The sequence below is a fragment of the Zosterops lateralis genome, assembly GCF_965231275.1.
Source record: "Zosterops lateralis genome assembly, chromosome: Z".
NCBI lineage: Eukaryota > Metazoa > Chordata > Aves > Passeriformes > Zosteropidae > Zosterops > Zosterops lateralis.
In genome coordinates, this window is record NC_139800.1 from 4,513,278 (window position 1) to 4,535,820 (window position 22,543).

General features: G+C 41.2%; 1 protein-coding gene across 1 annotated transcript in view; it reads left to right on the top strand.

The window, feature by feature from the left end:
- Positions 1 to 22,543, top strand: part of MAP1B (microtubule associated protein 1B) — a gene marked incomplete at its 5' end in the record, with an annotated part of 71,959 nt that overhangs the window by 42,555 nt on the left and 6,861 nt on the right. Inside the window, 3 exons of the mRNA XM_083884153.1 lie at positions 3,793 to 3,875; positions 7,512 to 7,652; positions 14,250 to 20,775. Coding sequence (XP_083740279.1) covers positions 3,793 to 3,875; positions 7,512 to 7,652; positions 14,250 to 20,775 — 6,750 coding nt within the window. The remainder of the gene's footprint in view (positions 1 to 3,792; positions 3,876 to 7,511; positions 7,653 to 14,249; positions 20,776 to 22,543) is intronic.

Consider the following 22,543-nt stretch of genomic DNA (forward strand, 5'->3'; position numbering starts at 1 on the left):
TACTTTGTGTAGGAATTGTATTTATAGGGAGAAAGTGTTGATGTCTACCTGGAATATCAGGATGTTCTCTGGCATAAATGCAGTTTTGCCTGTGTTATGCACATTCCATTGTCTCAGCTAGTTACAAGAGTGAATGTAGCAGTTTTGTCCCTGGCATCACCTGCAGGGCTTTCAGACCTTTCCTGGAAGGAGCTTTCTGAAATCCTCTTCTTGTAGCCTGGGTATTAGACATTTCTCCCATCAGGTCTGCAAATCATTTTCTTCTTACTTGCAGATACAGATACCCCTCTATTGAGTAGCCAGTTAGAGCAGGCACACCTGTGGGCTGGGTTGCACAGGCATACCCAGGAAAAAGTGTGTCAGTAGTGATGCTTGGTTAAACAAAACTTAAATGAGGACTTGATTTCTTTCCCTTGCCATTCATCTGCATTTTATGCTTGCACAAATTTAACATATAGCCACTGTTAAAAGTGTCCCTTGTGTTCGTGCTACTTGATTGGCCTGAAAAATTGACTGTGTAAGTTAAGAAAACTATCACTTTTCTAGGAAACGTGACTGACACCATCCCCATCTCAATAATCACACAATAAATATCATTAGTATTTGGATGAGTAGGGAGGCATTAGGATCCTATGGCCATAGAAACTGGGTTGATGAGTGCAATTTTAAGCAATTTTCACGTGCTGTTTACTTCTCTGTTCTTGTTCTGAATCAAACAGCTGCCAGACTCTTTGTTCATATTAGGTTTTAATTTGAAGCTTTAATTAATAAAGTCAAAAGATGAGCAGATACTTGAATTTCTTCCAAACACAAATAACATTTATATATTAAAGTCTTGAGAAAGGGCTTTGACTTGCTCCCTAGGAACTATAAGCAGGTAAAATCTATCCACCCAACCACTTCCATGCAATGTGGAAGTTTCTTCCTTTCTTCCTCTGTCAAATCACAGAAATGATCTGTCACATGTAGAGAGAGGCTGCAAAAATCCAGTAAAGCAACTCCAGATGTACACAAGTCTCAGGTTCTCCCACTCCCATCTGTAATTTAGTAAGTCACAGTCTCTTGCCAGTTTATGAGGTGCTGTTGCTGCTTTCTGCTCCCACACTGTGATAGTTAATTTCTCTCTGATTAAACCGTTCCCATGGGAGACTTTCTTCATTCCAGTTGAGCATCTCAGGGATATCAATCTGGGCAGCAAGCCCGCGTTACTCTTAAAAAATTGCAAGTAGTTTTGTTTTTTTTTATTTCAAAGCCTTTCCTATTTCTCAAGCAGTGAGATGGGACCATGTTACTGACATCAGCAAGGAGCTGCAAACTTCCTGGGTGTTCCATGGGATGGGAGTGACTCACACCCTGCCAGTGCTGGGTCCCCACCCTGCGTGGTAATCAGTAACATGTTTGTGCTAAGGGATTGAAGAGGGAGGCAGTCACAGGTGCATCTCTCAGTGTGCACCATGTGCATGGTGCAGAGAACTTTGCCTCCCTCTGGAGATCACTCTCAGGGCCCAGGAACCCACACAACCACTGGGGCAGGGTGGTAGGATGCAAGTAACCACCACTGGTGCTGGTCTGCAGGAGTTTTGACTCCTCAGGTCAAATCCTTCCCAGACTTGGAGCAGCTTCAGTCCAGTCCAAAGCGTGTGCTTTGAGCCTGATGAAAGCTGTGCATCTTTGTCTTGTGGCTAATTGCATTTCTTTTTCTGCCTCTGTTTAATGTGTTTATGTCTAATGATGGATGAGGTTTAGTCTAGCCTGAAGCAAAATATGTTGGTATCACCAACTATTAAGCAAGAAATTTCAGTGTCCACTAAAGGGTGATGGTTCCTTTCATTTCCTTAATGATAAGATTCAATAAAGTCTGCCTAAACTCTTAATTTAAGGGAAATCTGACAAAAACTAAAATATCAGATCAAAGAACAGCTTCTAAAGGAGTCTGTGGTAACAGAGCCATCTGGATTTTTATATGTACTGTAGTTTTATATGTGCATTTTTGATAGGCAAGGAAGCAAAATTTTAAAAATAAATGGAATTGCAAGTGGTAATATCAGAACTGGGTGTTGCAGAGGGAGTGAGACCTGCTCTCTTCTCCTTTTGTAATATAATTTGATCCTTCTTTCAAGGAAGTATAGCAGAAAGAATATATATTAAGAAAACTAGATTTCTTCAAACTAAGTAGATATTATCCGTAAGTTTCTAGGCACTGCTGTGCTCAAGAGAATAGACTACAACCCTATCTCACATTTTACTTGAGAACACTATTTTCCTCCTCCATCACTTTCTATCATTTGGTTGTGAGCTCACATGTTTATAAATGTAGAGATTCCCCATAGAAACAGCAGCAGAGGCAGCTCAGGGGGTCAGGAGGAGGAGGAAGAAGACAGGACTGGTGCAGGCTGGTCAGTGAGGAATGAAGAGAGCATCACTGGGGATGATGCCTTGGGAAGGCTCACCTGGAATGGAAACTGCACAGAACTAGAGAATAAAGCAGGGATTTATTCAAAGGCCTGCAGGATACACCTTGGGCAGGACAAGAGCCTGACCAGGGCTACACTCAAGATGGACAAAGAATGGTCACAAAATGACCGACTGATCACAAGGTCTCACACTTTTATAAGTTTTGGTTCTTTTGCATGTTGGGGTTTAATTGTACAATTACAGCTTCAGGTCCCATCCTTCTTGTTCCTCCCTTCAGTCCACTGTTGTTTGTGCTTTTTGGCCTGAAAGTTGTCCTTTGTCTCCAGCAGGAAAAGGATTTGTTTTGTCTCCCTGCTCTGTGAAGAGCTGACCAGCACTTAATGTGAGGCTCAGAACTGCACCCCTGGGCAGCACAGAATGTGAAATACATGAAAGCCAAAACTTAAGGCATCAGGGCAGGAAGGGCAGCTCTGAGCCTGCCCCAGGCAGGGACACTGTGGGAATGGCTGGCTGCCCTTCCTCTCACAGGATGCTCTCAGGCATGTGGAGCTCCTTTCAGCCTGACTCTCCTCAGCCTCGTTAATTTATGTTTCTTTACAGGGGAGGTTTTCCGAGTTGGCAAATAGGTCTCTGTCCCGTACTCCCTTTTAAGCCTAATTAATTATTTTAATTGATTAATATTGCGCCAAGCAGTTTGCTCAGAAGGGACAGCTCTTCTGGTTTTTTAGACTAATTACCAGTCTGGATTTCTAAATGACAATCCAATGCTAATTAATCTCACTGCAGTTCTCACAGAAAGAGACCCTGATAAGAACTTGCCAATTAACATAAGGGGGAAAAAAAATAAATCAACAGTCCTGTTTTGTTTTTCTGGCATTCACTCCCCGTCAGATGAATATCACTATTAAATACAGAGATAGACTAAGTATGAAAGCCAGTAGTGAAGCTGCTCCAAACTTGCCCAGACATTACTAATTCAGGATCTAGATGTTGTTTGTATGCCCTGTCACTCTTGTTGCTTGACATTGGTTGCTACAGCTTTTGTAAGCAGGAGTGAGATAAAGTAAGGCAGCATGGCTGGTGACTAACCATCCCCATAGGGAACTTTTTGCAGTGTCCCAGTGTTAATACCAGTGGAAGGGTGAAGGGAACATTTTGGCAGCGTGGGTTCTAGTTTCCACTTGGTTTGTCAGGGCCAGATGCTCAGCTGATGATGATTACTCCTTTTTGTGCCCCAGCTCTGTGAGACCAAGGTGAGTTATGGGCACTCCTTCAGCCAGAGGACTGTCACACACTGAGACACGCAGCAAACTCATGGAAAGTCCTGGTTTATACCCTGATGGTTGAATTTAATTTTTCTTTTTTTCCTCTCTGCAGGTCAGAAGATTCTTCACCACAGAAGTGATGTCTTAGAAACTGTAGTCCTCATCAATCCCTCAGATGAAGCAGTTAGCACTGAGGTAAGCAGGAAATACTTTGTTGGACATGTCATAAAAGCTCCATTAAGTGGACATGATAAGGGCACTGAAGCAGATGTACTTGAGGTGATTATGGAGCATCAGTCACTACCTGCCAGATTAGAGACTGACAAACTAAAATATTATTTTTCAAAGTCTTAGCAGACACTGAGAGCAGGTCCTGCCTGTGAATGAAAGGATATATTTGAAATAAATATAATTAAAAATGTCACCCATCCCTTGATCTTTTCCCTGGTTTCCCAGACTCCTGACAAATTGTCAGAAGCATAGGACAGAAACACATCTCTGATCCCATCATTTCTTTTCTCATAATGCATCAAACTTTCTTCCTGATGGATTGGAGGCAGCTGTGGTTAAGCTGCTTCTGCTTTTCTTTTGCTTTGCCATTGTTTGGTAACTCTAAATGCCTATTTTACTTATGAGGAAAGTGTCTGAAGGTGCCCAGGGACAAATTTGGCTCTGAGAAGAATTACCAGCTCTGTGGTGGTGACTCTAGGTTGATCTGTCTGTCCTTCAAAAAGCATGTGACATGATTAGTGAACCGTGGAGAGTGCCCATAAGAGGACTGCCAATTCCTTATGAACTCAGTGGAGTCAAAGAACTGATTGTGTTGCTCAAAGACAAAATTGGTTTATTTAGCTAGTGAGACCGAAGGTTGAAATAATAGGGATAATTGCATTGCTGCTCTGTGCTGGGAAGGACTGCCACAGTCTCATTTCTTATGGGAGATAAAAAGGGTTCTGCTGGTGGTCACTGGTGAAAAAAACTATTTTGCTGTCAGTTGTTAAATGATGTTGAACACAAGCAGAAGAAAAGACTCCAAAACAAATGAAATTTCTGAACCTGTAGAAGTCTAAAAGCCACCTTAGTCAATGGGAACTTACTTACTAAAATACCATGCATGAAAATCTCATTACAAGCCATTAGATGTGTTTGGTAAGGACAAGGGGATCATCAGGACAGCAACTCTGTTCATTCATTCTGAGTAAAAAGCCATCAAGTGTGTGCATGTGGGAGAGATGGAAAACTGACAAATGCAGGGAAATTCTATTTCTGTTACTCATCATTCCTTTGATGGATGACTGCATGGAAGAACATGATCTGACACCCATTAATGGTTTCTGAACCCTGGGCTTACTGCTTTGGCTCTGGAAGATGTTTGGCTAAGTTACTGTAAATTTTATCTCACAAGACTGTGGGAGGCAATCTTGACTTTGCTTTCATCCTGCCAGACTGGTCACAGTCAGACAGATGAGATTTAACTTGGCTGGCTAAGGAAGGCTCTGAATAGACACAATTCAGAAAGAGACTATCAGAAAGAGGTGGTATAACTAAATCAGAGGCTGGAGTAGACATTCTTAGTTCATTATGGCAAATAGAGAACTCAATTTCATATATCAGAGATTTCCAGGGTGCATCTGGGATCACCCTGCAGAGATACACCATGAAGAGCTCTGACTTCACCAGAAGAGGAACTGGAATCTGTTTACTCAGGAAAAAAACAAAATGCACAAAGAAACAAAAAACAAACCAAAGTAAAACAGCAGAAAACAAACAAACAAACAAAACAAAACAAAAACAAAAAAACCAAAAACAAAAAAACAAACAAACAAACAAAAAAAACCCCAACCAAACAAAAAACAGAAGGAAATACAATGTACCTGGTAACCTGGCTGTTAATAGCCTTACTTGGTGGTAGTCCACCCACGATTGTGCCCAAAGCTCCTGTCATGTTTTGTCAAATGCCAAACACTTCCCATGACAAAGAGGCCTAAAGGGGGAGAGATTGTTATTTCCTGAAGAAAACCCCAATGAACATTTACTTCCTTCTTAGATAGACCCCACTCCATTGCTTTACTGTTCTTCTGACTGTACTGTAGGTTTGGGAAACCACTGATGTGCTGATCTCTGTTCACACTCCATCTTAAACTCTGTTTTGACTGAGCCTACATCTTGCTGTGCACTTCCTTCAACCAATTTTAAACTTTAACCAACAATTAAATTGAATGGAATCATCACCTTGCAGTATTTTTTCTAAAACTGAGTGGTCTTGAAATCAGGAGACAAATTTCTGGTAGTCCTTCAAAAAACCTTATTTGTACCCAGACACAGAATTTATGTTTCTCTTAATGTCTTCCATATGTACACATTATGATGTGTAATCTGCAAATATTTATTTACTTACTTTCTTGGCATAGTTTGCTAACTCTACAGAATGTACTTTATTGTCAATTAATAAAATAGATTGAAGGGGAATTAAATGACGGTCACATGTCAGTGATTCACAAGTGATTCACAAGTTCAGGAAGTAGTTTTAATGTTGGAAAACCTGATGAGTTTACACAAAAGTTGTCAGAGTGATAAACACTGCTGGCAGCAACAAAGGAAAACTTAGAAGAGGAAGCCAATTCTGATATGGTTTTAATAGAGTGAAAACAGAGAAGATCTGAGTAATGCAAATCAGACAAATGTTTGCGCTTTTCTGTATTTTTGTCTGAAATAAAAATAGATGCACTTCATACATGATATTTAAGAATTCATAATTATTTAGTGCAATTACTGGCAGACCAGCATTAGTCCTACATTTAATTAAAGGAACTTTCTGCGGTTCAATATCAGGGTCATTTATTTAATAAAATAACAGTGAAGACATGGTAGAGTTGGGATCTTCTTTGAGGCACATACTCTCCAGTGTGTGTTTTCTACTTGTAGTGGAAACGTGAGTTGTTCAGCAGAGATTCAGGTTAAGCCTTCCTGGCTCAGCCTCCTGGCATTCACAAGAGTTATTTAGAAAAATTGATTGCTTAACAATCAATATAACCCTTGGAAACAATATCTTGCTAGGAGAGCTGAGTTGATTGTGTCATCTCCATGGAGATGGAGCTTGGGTGCAATATTGTGTGGAGTTGTCCCAGATGGACTCTGCTCATCTGCTCAATTAGTTTAATATGTGGATAGCCTTGTTCTGGGATCACTGTTCTGGTTTGATTTAATTCTTCCTTAATAGAGGAATTAGTGCATTTGAAATTCATAGCTTACCATAGACTGAATTGGTTTTTCAGTGTTGGGTAAGATTTCTGAAGTATTTACAAAGCATTGACTCAACAATATAGAATCTTATACAGGTTTTGTTTAGTTTTGTTCCTAAATTTAGAATATATGGCTTTCTCTTAACATGCATGTGAATCTCCCCCTTGGGAGTGGTAAACAAGAATATTTAGTAGCTGTTATGAGGGTCAAGTAAAGTAACAAGCATCTGCTCTTAAATAGTTTACCAAAGTTGTCCTGATACAATTCTGTAAAAGTACACCAGGAACTATACTATGAATAAGTTTGTTGTTAAAAAAATGATTTCTTCATTCAAGTTGTATTCTATTCTGCTTCTCTCTGTTTTTTCCACATAATGTGGTTTATTCTTCAGATCTTCTTTCTAATTGTATCTTATCCCTTGGTTTTTTTCTCATGTTTTCCCCTTTCTCATTGTCTTTTGTAAACAGCACTATAACTCCAGGATGCCTTGGGAGTCTTGTTCCAGAGACTGGTTTTAAATTAGGAGAGATAACCTTGTATTGAAACACATTGTCACTCCCACTATTGATGTGCTTTTCTTCATTTTAGGTGCGTTTGATGATCACAGATGCTGCAAGGCACAAGCTGCTTGTTCTAACTGGACAGTGCTTTGAAAACACAGGAGAACTCATTCTTCAGTCAGGATCCTTCTCCTTCCAGAACTTTATTGAGATCTTCACAGATCAGGAGGTATGTTCAGAAAAGTGTTTTCCATGCTGGCAGAGATGCCTAGAAGACTAAAAGTGGCTCTCTGTCTTGTTAGAGTTACCAGAGGCAGCCTGGTGCTGCTGGTCTTTACTCTTCATTATAGGCTTTCTTGCAGAAACATTTATTTATTTCACTTTAGGTTTCACATAAATTGCCTAACAAAATAATTAAATAATGATTTGGGAAATTGAATTACAGCTTTCAGGAAGAGAAAATCAAAGAGCCCTTGACAATGGAAGGAGATGGTGCTGTGTTTAAAATACACAGGTTGTTCATCTGAGGTGCACATACAAAGCCATCAAATTGAATTTGACACCGTGTTCTTGTCTGTTGCTAATTAGCAAGTGGCATTAATAAGACAGAGGGTGGCTGTTAGAATAACTACTTTTTACACCATCTACCTGCTTAACTTTTTAATGGTAGTTTCTAAAATACAGCCAGTGAATCTGTAAAGCTTGTAGGTTTTACATACAAGAAAGATAAGCATGAAACATACCAGTATTTAATGCCATTTGTTTCATGACTTGTTACTTTGCTCTCTTCCTTAATATGCTGTGTCTGAAAGCTCCCATAGGGCAGAAATCCATAGTAAACAAGCTGTCATACTTAATTTGGCTGCCATGTAAAGTATATATTTAAATAAACTGTATGGCTGCATCCATACAAATTTAGTTTCCACTGTTAATTGGGAGCATGTCAGTAGACTGAGATAGGAAAGTTCAGCACTGAAATGGCATAGTTTGTGTGAGCTCTAGTTTGACCTTATTGTATCCATATGATCTGTCCTCAAAGCCTCTTTGTTCAGCAAATGGTTGGGGAAGGATCTGCATTCCCTCTCTCTGAGACAGTCCTGGCACTTAAAGTTCACTGGAACTTCTCAGAGTTACTTTTCTATGAAATTACAAACTCAAGTTCCTTATGTCTCTGCCTAATTAGCAACACATGATTACTTTATGACTGCATGCAGAACTAGGGGCAAATGCTACCCATTACCATTAGGAAACAAAATTATTGCTTGGAAAGTGGAAGGATGGGGCTTGGCCAGGAGCTGCAGGTGCTGTGGGATTGCTGCAGTAGTGGGTGCTGAGGGTGTTCACAGCCCCATGGGCTGTGAGTAAGGCTCATTTGGCTCATCTCTGTGGCTGGCAGTGTGGTCACCAGCCAGCTGGCATGGCTGTCAGCAAGGGTTGGCTTCCAGCCTGTTGTCTCTGAAGCCTCAGGGTCTCAGTGTGTCTGCAAGTTTTCACACAACCAAGGGAAGATCATGCTTGCCATGCTGCAGTTTGTGTGTGCAGCATTTTTTAAAAAAATTGAAAAAAAAATCAGGGAAAAAAAAAAAGATCTAGAGAAAGTGGTTAGTGGTTTTCTGTTGGAACCCTGGAGGCTGAAAATTTCAGGCTTTCTGTGCTAAAAGGTGCTGAGCCTCAGGCAAGCACCACATTTGACTTGAAGCCATGGAACAGGCTCCCAAGATTGAGTGATAGCACAGGGCTGTGGGTGTGTAGTTTGAATAGTATTGTGTGATCTCACAGGGTGAAAAACTTAGAGTTAAGATTTTAGTATATAGTAAAACATGTGAGTCAAGATGGAGGATTTTGGGTGTTGTCCGAGTCCTTCTTCTTCACCTCCTTCTCCCTTCTTCTTCATGGGTTTGAGTGTTTTTCTGTAATTGGGTGAAAAATGTCCACATTACAGGCCTTGGGTGGTCATTACTGGGCCAGAAACATAAATAATATAGGTGTTATCACCTCATTATTCGGTAATTAGCACTTAAATAACCTTTTATTTAAGAGTCAGAGGTACTTCATTTCACCTCGTTTCTCTAACTTGCTAGTTAGAGCTCACGGCTGGTGAGTCTGTAAATAGATAAGAAAAAATAAACATCCACGTCTGAACTTGAAACCTGTGTTTCCCATGTATTAATCCCGACCTTGGCAAAGAAAAAAAAAAAAAGCCAGAACCTTCACAGTTTTCTGTGTGGTGATGAGATGAAAGAATTACTGTGCTGTCCTGATCCTAGTGGACTTGGCAGTGCCAGATTTACAATTGGACTCAATGATCTTAAGGGTGTTTGGCGACCTAAACAGCTCTATGATTCCATAACCATGTAGGGTGGGAGTAAGTGTTTCTGGCCTCTGCCCACTTTTACTTCACTGGGCCAAACATGAAGTAAGGTCAAGAAATGTGCTTGCAAATAAACTTTGGGAAATACCTGTATAAAGTCTAATTCAGAAATCTGTCTCTAGCATGCAGAACTCTCTTCAGGCAATGCCTGAAAGCAGGATTTTCAATTTCTCCTGTGTGGGAAGGTGTAAAATGTCCCATTATCCTGCTTCTGCAACAACAGCTGGAACAGGAGAATCTTTTTTTTTTGCAGCTTTGTGATTCAGGGTAGGAAGTAATAACTGTGTTTTCTCTGAGCAGCCAACTTACCATTTGTCTTCAGTAGCTGTGACACCTTTAAAACTTAAGCATTCCTCAACAAGGCTTAAGACATTCAGATTTACAGGTATATTTCTTTGCTCACATGATGGTTTTGAATTTGGAGAAGAGAAGGAGTGGCTTCATCTTTGTGTTGTGATGCTGTCTATCCCCAGTGTCACCATTTGAAATTCAAATCCATTGATATTTTTGCTGAGGTGTGACTGAACTTGCTATTCCTAACAGTTAAAATCTGTGCCTGGAATAAACTTTGTTTAATTTTTCATTAGCCCGGGTTTCCAGTGGCTTAACACTGTCTGCATTATGCATGCCAACTTTAAGGAGCAAAAAAAGTCAGAATTTGGAAGTATGAAGCAGTAATCCAAATATGGTATAATAGAAACTGGAGAGGACTCAGCCCAAACCTTGACACAGTATTATCATTAGCCCACTATGTTACCATGTGATTTTTTTTTAATCTGGACAGAAAATCAGCTCTTTATGAGAAACAGTCTGTACTCCAGTTTTATTTCCTTATGTATGCAACAGATTTGGATTTATTTATTCAGAGGAAATTATTTTTTATTACATTTGGCTTTTCCTAATAATGTGTTTTCAACTCTGATCAAAGACATATCATGAGGAGTACTCTTGAGAGTCTAAATCCATTTCAAAGCTGTCATCCCTGCTGCCCCTCTTTTCCTAATTCTGCAGTAAACAACAGCACTGGTTCTTCTATTGTCCTTATCTTTCAGCCTTTTCTCCATTTATTCTTTCTGCTTAGTTTTTTCATTTTCTGTCGTTCAGACAGAGCCATGTCTGACATATGGATGAGATTTATTTATACTCCTGTCAAATGGTTTAGATACTCACTAACAATGATACAGGAAGGTAGAAGATATTTATTTTGGGCTTTATTTATCTCTTGGTTGGACTGGTTTGTTTTGGTTTGTTTTTTATAACAGCCACTGCATCTTTCTTGAGTTCTATGTTTGGTAAATGCTAAAAATAAGTTACATAACATGAAGAAAAAAACAAGACCTACACACAGAGAGGCCCAAAGAGATCTAACACAATCAAACATCATTAATCTTTTATACATTCATTTCCTCTGTTGATACAGCTTGTGGTCCAAGAATTTCCAATTATTCAGCTGTAGTGTTATCTATATCATCCTTATGAAAACTGTTCTTAAAGCTTGAACTGACAACTAACTGAGTCTCTGCAAAAGAGGTTATGGTATTTTGCATGATGATGTGCTGGCATGTTTTCCACTGACATTTTACATCTGAATTACTTCTTTATAGAAGTTTGGTGGTCTCTTTGTTAAGGGGCAAATAGAACAGAAATGAGCCACGTTTAACTGAATTGTCAGTTAAAAAAGTCAAATGAAAGTATCTGTGAAACTGAGATAAGGTAAAATATGTCATACTTTTTCATGTTTGTCTACTTATGTGGGACTATGAAATACTGTTTCCTAGTTCAGAACTCTGGAATAGAAAACACTTCTTCATAATGTGGCATGGAAATCCATATTTTCTGTGCCTTTATTGCTGTAGTTGGTTTTGGTACTAGAATGTTAACTAATACTGTCAAAGTGAATGGAATTACTCTAGATTTCAAATATTGTGGTCCAAGAATTTTAAATCAAACTAGTGACAAGAGCATTTTTAACCCTATGTAATTTTTTCTTGATCTTTCTTTGGCTCTGGAATGTGGAATCTCAGAAGTAGAAAACTTAGAATGACAGTTTCATAGAATTGTTAAGGTTGGACAAGACAAATTTACAGAATTGCTTGGGTTGGAAAGGATCTCAAGGGTCATCAAGTCCAACATTGCCAAATTCAACACCAAACTGTGCCCCAAGCACCACCACATCTACACACCTTAAACACCTGCAGGGATGGTGACTCGACCACTTCCCTGGGCAGCCTAGTTCTGTGTTTGACAACATGTTTGGGGAAGAAATTTTCCCTCAATCTGAACTTCCTCTGGTGCAATTTGAGACCATTTCTTGTCATCCTTTCATTTGTTACTTGTGAGAAGAGACCAAGCCCCCAGCTGGCTACAGCCTCCTTTCAGGCAGTTGCAGAGAGCCATAAGATCCCCTTGAGCCTCCTTTTTTCCAGACTGAAAAACCTCAGCCCCTCCTTGTCAGACCTGTGCTTCAGGCACTTCACCAGCTCTGCTGCCTTTCTCTTGACATGCTCAAGCACCTCAGTGCCTTCTTTGGAGAGAGGAGCCCAAAAACTTACAGCCTATTCCATTTCTGAAGTATTAATTTGTTTCTTAATCACAGATCCACAGGACCATCAGGGTTAGAAGAGATGTCTGGAGATTATCCAGTCCAAACCCCTTGACAGAGCAGGGTCACCCAGAGCAGTTGACACAGGAACAGGTCCAAGTGGTTTTTGAATATCTGGGCAGCCTGTTCCAGTGCTCTGCCATCCTCAACATAAAGAAATTATTCCTCATTTTGAAGTGGAACTTGTGTTTTTAGCTTATGGCCATTGGTCTCTGTCCTGTCACTGGCCACCACTGCCAGAGTCTGGCAGTCAAGAGCCTGGCACCATCTTCTTGACACCTGCCTTTGAGATATTTAATATATATTGACAAGATCCCTTCTTAATCTTCTCTAGACTGGCCCAGCTCTCACATTCTCATCTCCTAAGAGAGATGTTCCAGCCCCCTCACCATCTCTGTGGCTTCTCCTGGACCCTCTGTAGCTCTTTGTCTGTCCTGGTCTGTGCAGACCAGAACTGAACACAGCACCCCAGATGTGGTTTCACTAAGGCTGAGTAGAGAACATCTCCCTCAGCCTGCTGGCTGTACTCTTCCTGGTGGAAGGAATGGTGCTGGCTTTTCAGGAATGGTATCCCCTAGGGATACAACTGACCTTCTTGCCCACGGGGCCACATTGCTGGTGTATAATCAACTTGTCATCCACCCAGATTCTCAGGTTCTCTGCAGAGCTGCTTCCCAGCAGTTCAGCCCCCAGCCTGTTACTGGTACAGGGGGTTGCACCTCCCCAGGTGCAGAACCCTGTATTTGTCTTTGTTGAACTTCATTCTCTACACCCAGTTCTCCAGCTTTTCAAGGTCATGCTGAATGGCAGCCCAGCCTCCAGGGGTATCAGCCACAGCAAACTTGCTCAGGGTCCATTCCATCCCCTCATTCAGGTTGTTGATAAGCAGTTTGAACATGACTGGATTCTCCTCTGCTGATAACAACTCTGAGCTCTACCATCAGTCCTTGATCCACCTCACTGTCTGTTCCCATAATCCACATCTCCTGAGCTTACTTCTGAGGATGTTATGGGAGATGGTGTCCAAAGCCTTGCTGAAGTGGAGGCAGACAACATCCACTGCTCTTCCCTCAATGACCCATAGAAGGCTATGTTGCTAAGGCACTCTTTGAAAAATCATGGAGAAAAGGAGAGGTGGATGATGACTGATGACTGCAGAAAAGTCAGTGTTACTGACAGTGTTACTCCTGTCTTCAAAAAGGGCAAGAAAAAGGATGCAGGAAACTACTGGTCAGTCAGCCTCACTTCTACCCCTCGAAAGGTGATGGAACAGATCATTCTGGAGGTCATCACCAAGCAAATAAAAGAAAAGATCACCAGGAGCAGTCAGCAAGGGCTCCCCTAGGGGAAATCATGACAGCTGCCCATGGGAGGATGCTGACCTCCTCTGCTGCAGTTGCTCTCTGCCTGTTAAGAGCTTTTACTTTGTCCTTTAGATACTTGGCTGTCTCTTCTGGATGGACTGGGCCAGCAGGGAAACTCGTGGTAGTCATAGAGTGGCAGCTCAGGCTGCATTATCCCCACAGCCCTCATACCCTCTCAGTATAATAGTTAGTACCACCTTTCTATAAAGTATGGAGGGGGGAAGAGGGAACCTTGTATCCTGTTATCCTTTGGGTAGTGCTGACCAGACATAAGAAAAATAAAAAACACCTTTGTATTTTGAAAAATATGGCAGTAAACTAATTGTGATGCCAGGTTACTATAGCATCTAGGATGGGGACTCACCAGTGGAGAACTGAATGAAAAAGGTTTTGTCTATCTGATCAGGAAATACTACATGTTGACATTAATTATCATTTTAAATAATGAATTTGTGTGCATCTTCTTGTGGTTTTATTTTATAACTCCAGATTGGTGAATTGTTGAGCACCACACACCCTGCCAACAAAGCCAGCCTAACTCTCTTCTGCCCTGAAGAAGGGGACTGGAAAAATTCCAACCTTGACAGACACAACCTTCAAGACTTTATTAACATTAAACTCAACTCAGCTTCCATACTGCCCGAGATGGAAGGACTCTCTGAATTCACAGAATATCTGTCAGAATCAGTAGAAGTGCCATCACCTTTTGACATTTTGGAACCTCCAACCTCAGGAGGTTTCTTGAAGCTCTCCAAGCCCTGCTGTTACATTTTCCCAGGGGGAAGAGGAGACTCTGCCTTGTTTGCAGTGAATGGATTCAATATGCTCATCAATGGAGGATCTGAAAGGAAATCCTGTTTTTGGAAACTCATCCGGCACTTGGACAGGGTGGATTCCATCCTGCTCACTCACATTGGAGATGACAATCTGCCAGGAATCAATAGCATGCTTCAGAGAAAGATAGCTGAACTAGAAGAGGAACAGTCTCAAGGGTCTACTACCAACAGTGACTGGATGAAAAACCTGATCTCACCTGATTTAGGAGTTGTGTTCCTTAATGTACCTGAGAACCTGAAGAACCTGGATCCTAATTTTAGAGTAAAAAGGAGTGTAGAAGAAGCTTGTTTTACTCTCCAGTATTTAAATAAATTGTCTATGAAACCAGAACCTCTCTTCAGAAATACAGGAAATACCATTGACCCTATCATTTTATTTCAGAAAATGGGAGTTGGCAAACTTGAGATGTATGTGCTTAATCCTGTCAAAAGTAGCAAAGAGATGCAATATTTTATGCAGCAGTGGAGTGGTACTAACAGAGACAAAGCCGAATTCCTGCTACCAAATGGACAAGAACTAGACATTCCATTATCCTACTTCACCTCTGTCTCATCCCTGATTGTGTGGCATCCAGCTAATCCTGCAGAAAAAATAATCCGAGTTCTCTTTCCTGGAAACAGCACCCAGTACAACATTCTGGAGGGGCTAGAAAAACTCAAACACTTGGACTTCCTTAAACAACCGATGGTTACACAAAAAGACCTGACTGGGAACATTGCTAGTCCAGCTGTGAAACAAACAAAATTGAAACAACGGACAGACAGCAAGGAGAGTCTGAAGCCTGCTGCCAAGACACCACCAAGTAAGCCTGTCAGAAAGGAATCTAAAGAAGAAACACCAGAGCCTGTGAAGCCCAGCCCAGTACCAGAAAAGCCTCAGAAGCTGGAAAGCAAAGAAAAAGTTCCAGTTAAAAAAGAAAAACCAGCGAAAGTAGAGACCAAACCAACAGTGGTGGAAAAAGATGTAGTAAATAAGGAAGAACAACCAGCGAAATCTGAAGTTGCTGAAAAACAAGGTACAGATGTAAAACCGAAACTGTCAAAGGAGAAGACAGTGAAAAAGGAAGTCAAAGCGAAACCTGAAGAAAAGAAAGAGGACAAAGAAAAGCCAAAGAAAGAGGTTTCTAAAAGAGAGGAGAAAACACCCATCAAAAAAGAGGAAAAACCAAAAAAAGAAGAGATCAAGAAAGAGGTTAAAAAGGAGGTGAAAAAGGAAGAGAAAAAGGAAACTAAGAAGGAAATCAAGAAAGAAGCTTCAACAAAAGAAGCTAAAAAAGAAGTTAAAAAGGAAGATAAGAAGGAAATCAAGAAGGAAGACAAAGAAGCCAAAAAGGACATCAAGAAAGTTCCTAAAGAAACAAAGAAGACAGCTACTCCTTCAAATGAAGCCAAAAAGCCAGCAGCAAAGCCTAAACCACAAAAGAAGGAGGAACCTGCTAAAAAAGAAGCAGTACCTGCTGGAAAGCCAAAGGAAAAAGCAAAAGTTAAAAGTGTGAAGAAGGACCTCAAGGTCAGTGGAGCACCAGCTGCCCTTGCAGCAGTTGGAGCTGCAACTGTGGCAGCTGCAGAAATTACAGCTGGTGGAAAGGAGCTTGAGGCAGAGAGATCCCTTATGTCTTCACCAGAGGACTTAACAAAGGATTTTGAGGAGTTGAAAGCTGAAGAAGTGGAGACAATTAAAGAAACAAAATCTCCAGTTGCACTTATAAAGGATGATCTGAAACTCACCGGCACAGTACAAAAAGACGCCTTTGAAGTACAAAAAGAGAAATTGGATAATGAAGGACCTGCTGAGTCTTCTGATGAAGGCATAACTACCACTGAGGCTGAGGGTGAGTGTGAGCAGACCCCTGAAGAATTGGAACCTGTGGAGAAACACAAGGTTGATGACAATGAAAAGTTTGAAGATGAGGGAACTGGCTTGGAAGAATCATCTGAAGCAGATTATGAAGAAAAGGCAGAGACAGAAGAAGCTGAAGAACGAGATGAAATAGAAAAAACACGACTGGACGCCACAAAACCATATATGGAAGAATCAAGAAAAATGGCAGAAAAAGTAATGGCTCAAGTAGATGCCAACATTAAAGATGAAAAGTATATTGAAAAGGCAGATTATGAGGCATCTGATGAAAGAGCTGAAGAAGACAGGGAAGAAGCAATAGAAAAGGCAGAAACTGAAGAGACTGAAGAAGATGAGGAAGACAAAGCAGAAGACATCAGAGATGAGGAGGAAACTGAAAAAACAGAAGCCGAGGAAGACTATGTGATGGCTGTAGTAGACAAAGCTGCAGAGTCTGGTGAAGCTGAGGATAAGTATGGCTTACTCATAATTACACCAACTAAACGCTCAGAGTCTCAGTCTCCAGTGATTGAACCAGCTTCTTCTATCCACGACGAGACACTGCCTGGTGGTTCAGAAAGTGAAGCCACTGTTTCTGATGAAGAAAACAGAGAAGATCAACCTGAGGAGTTCACTGCTACTTCAGGTTACACACAGTCCACCATTGAAATATCCAGTGAACCCACTCCAATGGATGAAATGTCAACACCCCGAGATGTCATGAGTGATGAAACCAACAATGAGGAAAGCGAGTCACCCTCTCAGGAGTATGTGAACATTACTAAGTATGAGACGTCACTGTACTCTCAGGAGTTCAGCAGAGCTAAACTTTCTCCACTCCCAGATGCTTTTAATGGAGTATCTGAAGGATCCAAAACAGAGGCCACGGAAGGTAAGGATTATAATGCCTCAGCTTCCACCATCTCACCACCTTCTTCATTAGAGGAAGACAAATTCTGCAAATCTGCATTTCAAGATGTGTACCGGCAAAGAGAAAGTGAAATCCAAGGCACTGACAAACTAGAAATCAAAGAACCCTATCAAGAAGATGGTGGAAAACATAGTCCAGCAAAGAGCCCAGTTGACAGTTTGTCCCCTCCATCTCCTGTTGCCAAAACACCACTGGGTGAACGCAGTGTGAACTTTTCACTCACTCCCAATGAGATCAAGGTTCCTTCTGAGTCTGTCCCTGCTGCTAAATTGCCTGATGTACCCCAAGAAGTTGCTGAAGAGCACTGTGCAAGCCCTGAAGATAAAACATTAGAGGTAGCATCTCCCTCACAGTCTGCTGCTGGTAGTGCTGGCCACACACCTTATTATCAGTCTCCCACTGATGAAAAGTCCAGTCAGCTTCCCTCTGAAACCAGTGAAAAGTCAGAAGCTCCCGTTAGCTTTGAGTTCAGTGAAGTCAAAGATGAGTCTGCAAAGTGCAGAATAAGCCCCATGGATGAGCCTGTGCCAGATTCAGAATCTCCTATTGAAAAGGTTCTCTCACCTCTGCGGAGTCCACCACTGATAGGTTCAGAGACCTCTTATGATACGTTTTTGAGTGCTGATTTAAAGTCTCCCACCAGAGATTATGGAAGTCCTTCTGAAGGGAAACCTGAAAAAGACAAATCACCTGTTCAGATGAGCCCAGGTTCTGAAGCCAGCTCTGTGGGCCTCTTCCAGGAAAAACAAGATGAAAAAAGCATGGAATTTATGGCAATTAAGGAAGGCTTCAGCCTGGAAAGGAAAATGGAGGACACAGAACCCAGCAGCTCCCAGTCTTCACTGGTCTTGGATGAGCGGAAGTTAGCAGGAGATCTCTCACCTACTCAAGTAGATATCAGTCAGTTTGGTTCTTTGAAAGAAGATACCAAAATGTCAATTTCTGAAGGCACTGTCTCTGACAAGTCTGCAACTCCTGTTGATGAGGTTGTTGCAGAAGACACCTATTCCCATATAGAAGGAGTAGCTTCTGTCTCTACAGCATCTGTTGCCACTAGTTCATTCCCAGAACCAACTACTGATGATGTATCTCCTTCTTTGCATGCTGAGGTTGGTTCTCCCCACTCTACTGAAGTTGACGATTCCCTTTCAGTGTCAGTTGTACAAACACCAACAACTTTTCAGGAAACAGAAATGTCTCCATCTAAAGAAGAGTGCCCAAGGCCTATGTCAATTTCTCCACCGGATTTCTCACCTAAAACTGCAAAATCAAGAACACCAGTGCTGGATCACAGATCTCCTGAGCAGTCAGCTATGTCAGTGGAATATGGTCGGGAGTCACCTGAGCAGTCTTTAGCCATGGATTTTAGCAGGCAGTCTCCAGAATATCCTGCTATAGGCAGTAGTATACACCATATATCTGAAAATGGACCAACAGAAGTGGATTACAGCCCTTCAGATATACAGGAGTCTCCTTTTGCACGGAAGATTTCACCTGTGGAACAGTCATCTTACTCTCAAGAGAAAGACATTTCAGAAATTATTTCAGTTTCTCAGATCGAAGCTTCATCGTCGACTTCATCAGCTCATACACCTTCCCAGGTAGCTTCACCACTGCCAGACGAAACTTTTTCAGGTGGTGTTCCACCCAGAGAGATGTCACTGCATTCTTCTTTTACCTCAGAAAAGGTCCAGAGCCTAGGAGAAAAGCTGTCACCAAAATCTGACCTGTCTCCATTAACTCCAAGGGAATCTTCTCCCCTGTATTCTCCTACTTTTCCAGATTCACCTCCTGCAATGACAGAAGCAGTGTCAGCTAGTCACTCACCTTTGTTGTCACAACGAGTGTCTTCTGTCAAAGCCTTTGGTTATCAGGAACCTCTATCAAAGCACAGTCCAGAACCTTTACTCAGCCCAGATAAAGAAGATTCAGAGAAAAGCAGCAGGTCACCAGAAGAACTTAGTTATTCATATGAGGCCAGAGAGAAATCTACTAGGTCACCAGACAGTATCAGCTATTCCTATGACGCAGCTGGAAAATCTACTAGATCACCTCAAGCCATGGATTTTTCCTATGAGACAAGCAGAAAAACTACTAGGTCTCCTGAGACCACAGATTATTCCTATGAGATAACCAGGAGCACCACTAGGTCACCCGAGGGCACAGACTATTCGTATGAGATAATTGCAAAAAATATGGGTTCATCTGAGATCACAGATTATTCTTACCAGATAACAGGGAAAACCACCAGCTCACCAGGGACCACAGATTATTCCTATGAAACAGCTGGGAAAACCACCAAATCGCCTGAAGCCACAGATTATTCCTATGAGTTAACTGGGAAAGCCACCAGATCACCCGATACTATGGATTACTCCTATGAGACAACAAGGAAAAGCTCTAAGTCACCAGAAGCTGTTGGCTACTGCTATGAGACAATTGGGAGGACCACCAGGACATCAGAAGCCATGAGTTACTCTTATGAGACAACTGGGAAAGACTCCAGTTCACCTGAAGCCACAGATTACTCATTTGAGACAACTGGGAGAACCACCCCTGGGAGGTCACCCGAAGCTGCCAGCTATTCTTATGAAGCAAGTGCACATTTTACTCCAAATAAATCATTAGCAGAATCCCGCCAGGATGTTGACTTATGCCTTGTGTCCTCTTGCGAGTATAAACATCCCAAAACTGAGCTTTCACCTTCGTTTATCAACCCAAATCCTCTCGAGTGGTTTGCAAGTGAAGAACAGTCTCAGGATCAAGAGAAGCCGCTGACTCAGTCCGGGGGAGCTCAGCCTCCTTCCGGGGGAAAGCAGCAAGGGCGGCAGTGTGATGAAACCCCTCCCACCTCTGTGAGTGAGTCTGCCCCATCCCAGACCGATTCAGATGTTCCCCCAGAGACTGAGGAATGCCCTTCCATCACTGCAGATGCTAACATCGACTCGGAAGATGAGTCAGAAACCATTCCAACAGACAAGACGATTACCTACAAACACATTGACCCGCCGCCTGTCCCGATGCAGGATCGCAGCCCTTCCCCCAGGCACCCTGATGTCACCATGGTTGATCCAGAGGCTCTGCCAGTTGAACAGAACTTGGGTAAGCCTTTGAAGAAGGACCTCAAAGAGAAGACGAAGACAAAAAAGCAGGGTACGAAGACCAAGTCGTCTTCTCCTGTTAAGAAAAGCGATGGTAAATCGAAACAAGTGGCTTCACCAAAACCAGCTACAAAGGAATCTTTAGACAAAATCTCCAGAACGGCTTCTCCAAAAAAGAAGGAATCTGTGGAGAAGGCAACCAAAAACATCTCTAATCCAGAGGTAAAGTCCAGAGTGGAAGAGAAAGATAAGGATACCAAGAATGCAGCAAATACAACATCCAAGTCGGCAAAGACTGCAACCACAGGTAAAGACAAATAGAATGCCCTAGTGTTAAGATTTTCTTAGTTCTTGCAGTGTAGTTAGTTTGCCATTACATCAGCTGAGAGTGTAGCTTGTGGCATATCCTCAAAGAAAGTTCAGGTTTTAAGTGTAAATCCAGCATGTAAATGCCACATTTAAATGCATGAAATGCACTAGTTTTACTTCTGTAGTCTGAGATAATTGATGTCAGTTTGCCCAGAGAGTACATAAAATAGAAATAATTTAATACAAGCTGTCTAAACAGTTAACCACCTTATAAAATTGAAAGTACCACTTTTGTAGGTGAAGTAAAATCAGCGGCAAAGTGAACTCCTTTATTCATTGTGAGAAGTAAGTAGATAAATTCTCTTTAACATAAATTAATACAATTTAATATTGCGGGAGGCCAAGTCACTGTCTCTCTTTGGATGTTCTTACTACTTCGCTGGATTGGTTTTAAAAGCAGCATTTAAAAATATTTAACATTAGTAAAAGCATTTTGAGTGAACTAAGCATGTACATCAGATAATCCGGTCTTATGCCGTCAGTGATGACTAAACATACAGAAAGTTAATGTAATTTTGAATGTCTGCTGTATGTTCTAAGTAGCAATAAAATATGAATTAGATTACTTAAGGAGGTATTGTGCTAATCTGTAGTTTCCTGCAGACCTTGTTAAGGACTATTTGGGGGATACTTTGATTTCTCTGCTGTGAGGACTGGTGTTTTGCTGAAAGCTTCTTTACAAGGAGCAGTTCTAGGATTTGGCACAAACAAATCAGCATTCAACTGACCTTAGCTTCCCCGTTTTTGGTAGTCCACTGTTTCTTTCTCAGACCACCATTTGCATCTCTCAGTTAAAAGATGCATTTCAAAGCAGCAATGTAGTTATTTGTGCTGTGCATTTCTGCAGCACTCCAGCTGTGCATTAAAGTCATTAGGCACACTTCTCAGGTATGTGCTGGAATAATTAGTAATGATGTAAAATTGTAAAAATGTAGCAACAAGTATCTTAATCAGAGTTGGTGTGCACAATTAAAAAAAGACTTCAGATTTTTTTTTATCATCAAAGATGAGAAACAAAATTTTGTAACAAAAACAATAGCAGAAACTCTCTAAATCAGGAAAAGTTATCACTTCATTTGGCATTTTGCCCTTTGGTGGGTGCCAGGAGATCATAGACAGCTGTAAGGGAGTTTGCTGCCCTTACACTGGTTGACCTTAAATTGATTGTATTGCTCAGATAATTGTTTACCAAGCTTAATAAACTTGAGAAAGCTAAAAAACCATAAATGTTGATCATCTGGGTTAAATTACTATCTCAAGCCAGATTTTTAGTTTATATCATGATTCATTTTAGAGCAAAAGATGCACATTTTTGTGTAATATTTTAATGTGTTTACATTTTGCACTTCATTTGGACTGAAACTCTTCTTCTTAGAACAAGTACTATATATATGATGTACAGCAGCAAAGAAATGCTTCCCCCTACTTTTTGCAATAAGTAGCTAATTTATGTATGCAAATAAGGACGCAGCAGGAGGACAAATACTTGACTCTGTTCCCTGAATTTCTTTCCAACTTTCTCCTTCCAAGTTCCTCATTGACCCTCTTTGTGCTCACATGTAGTAGCTTCGTGATGCATCTGTAAGGCAGCCTGAGCATATCAATTGCTATCATGTCTTGCTACGTACCTCAGATTTCAGGACTCTTTAAATTTTCATAGCTTCCTGTGTGATACTAGATTTTATAATCATTTATACCCTAGACTT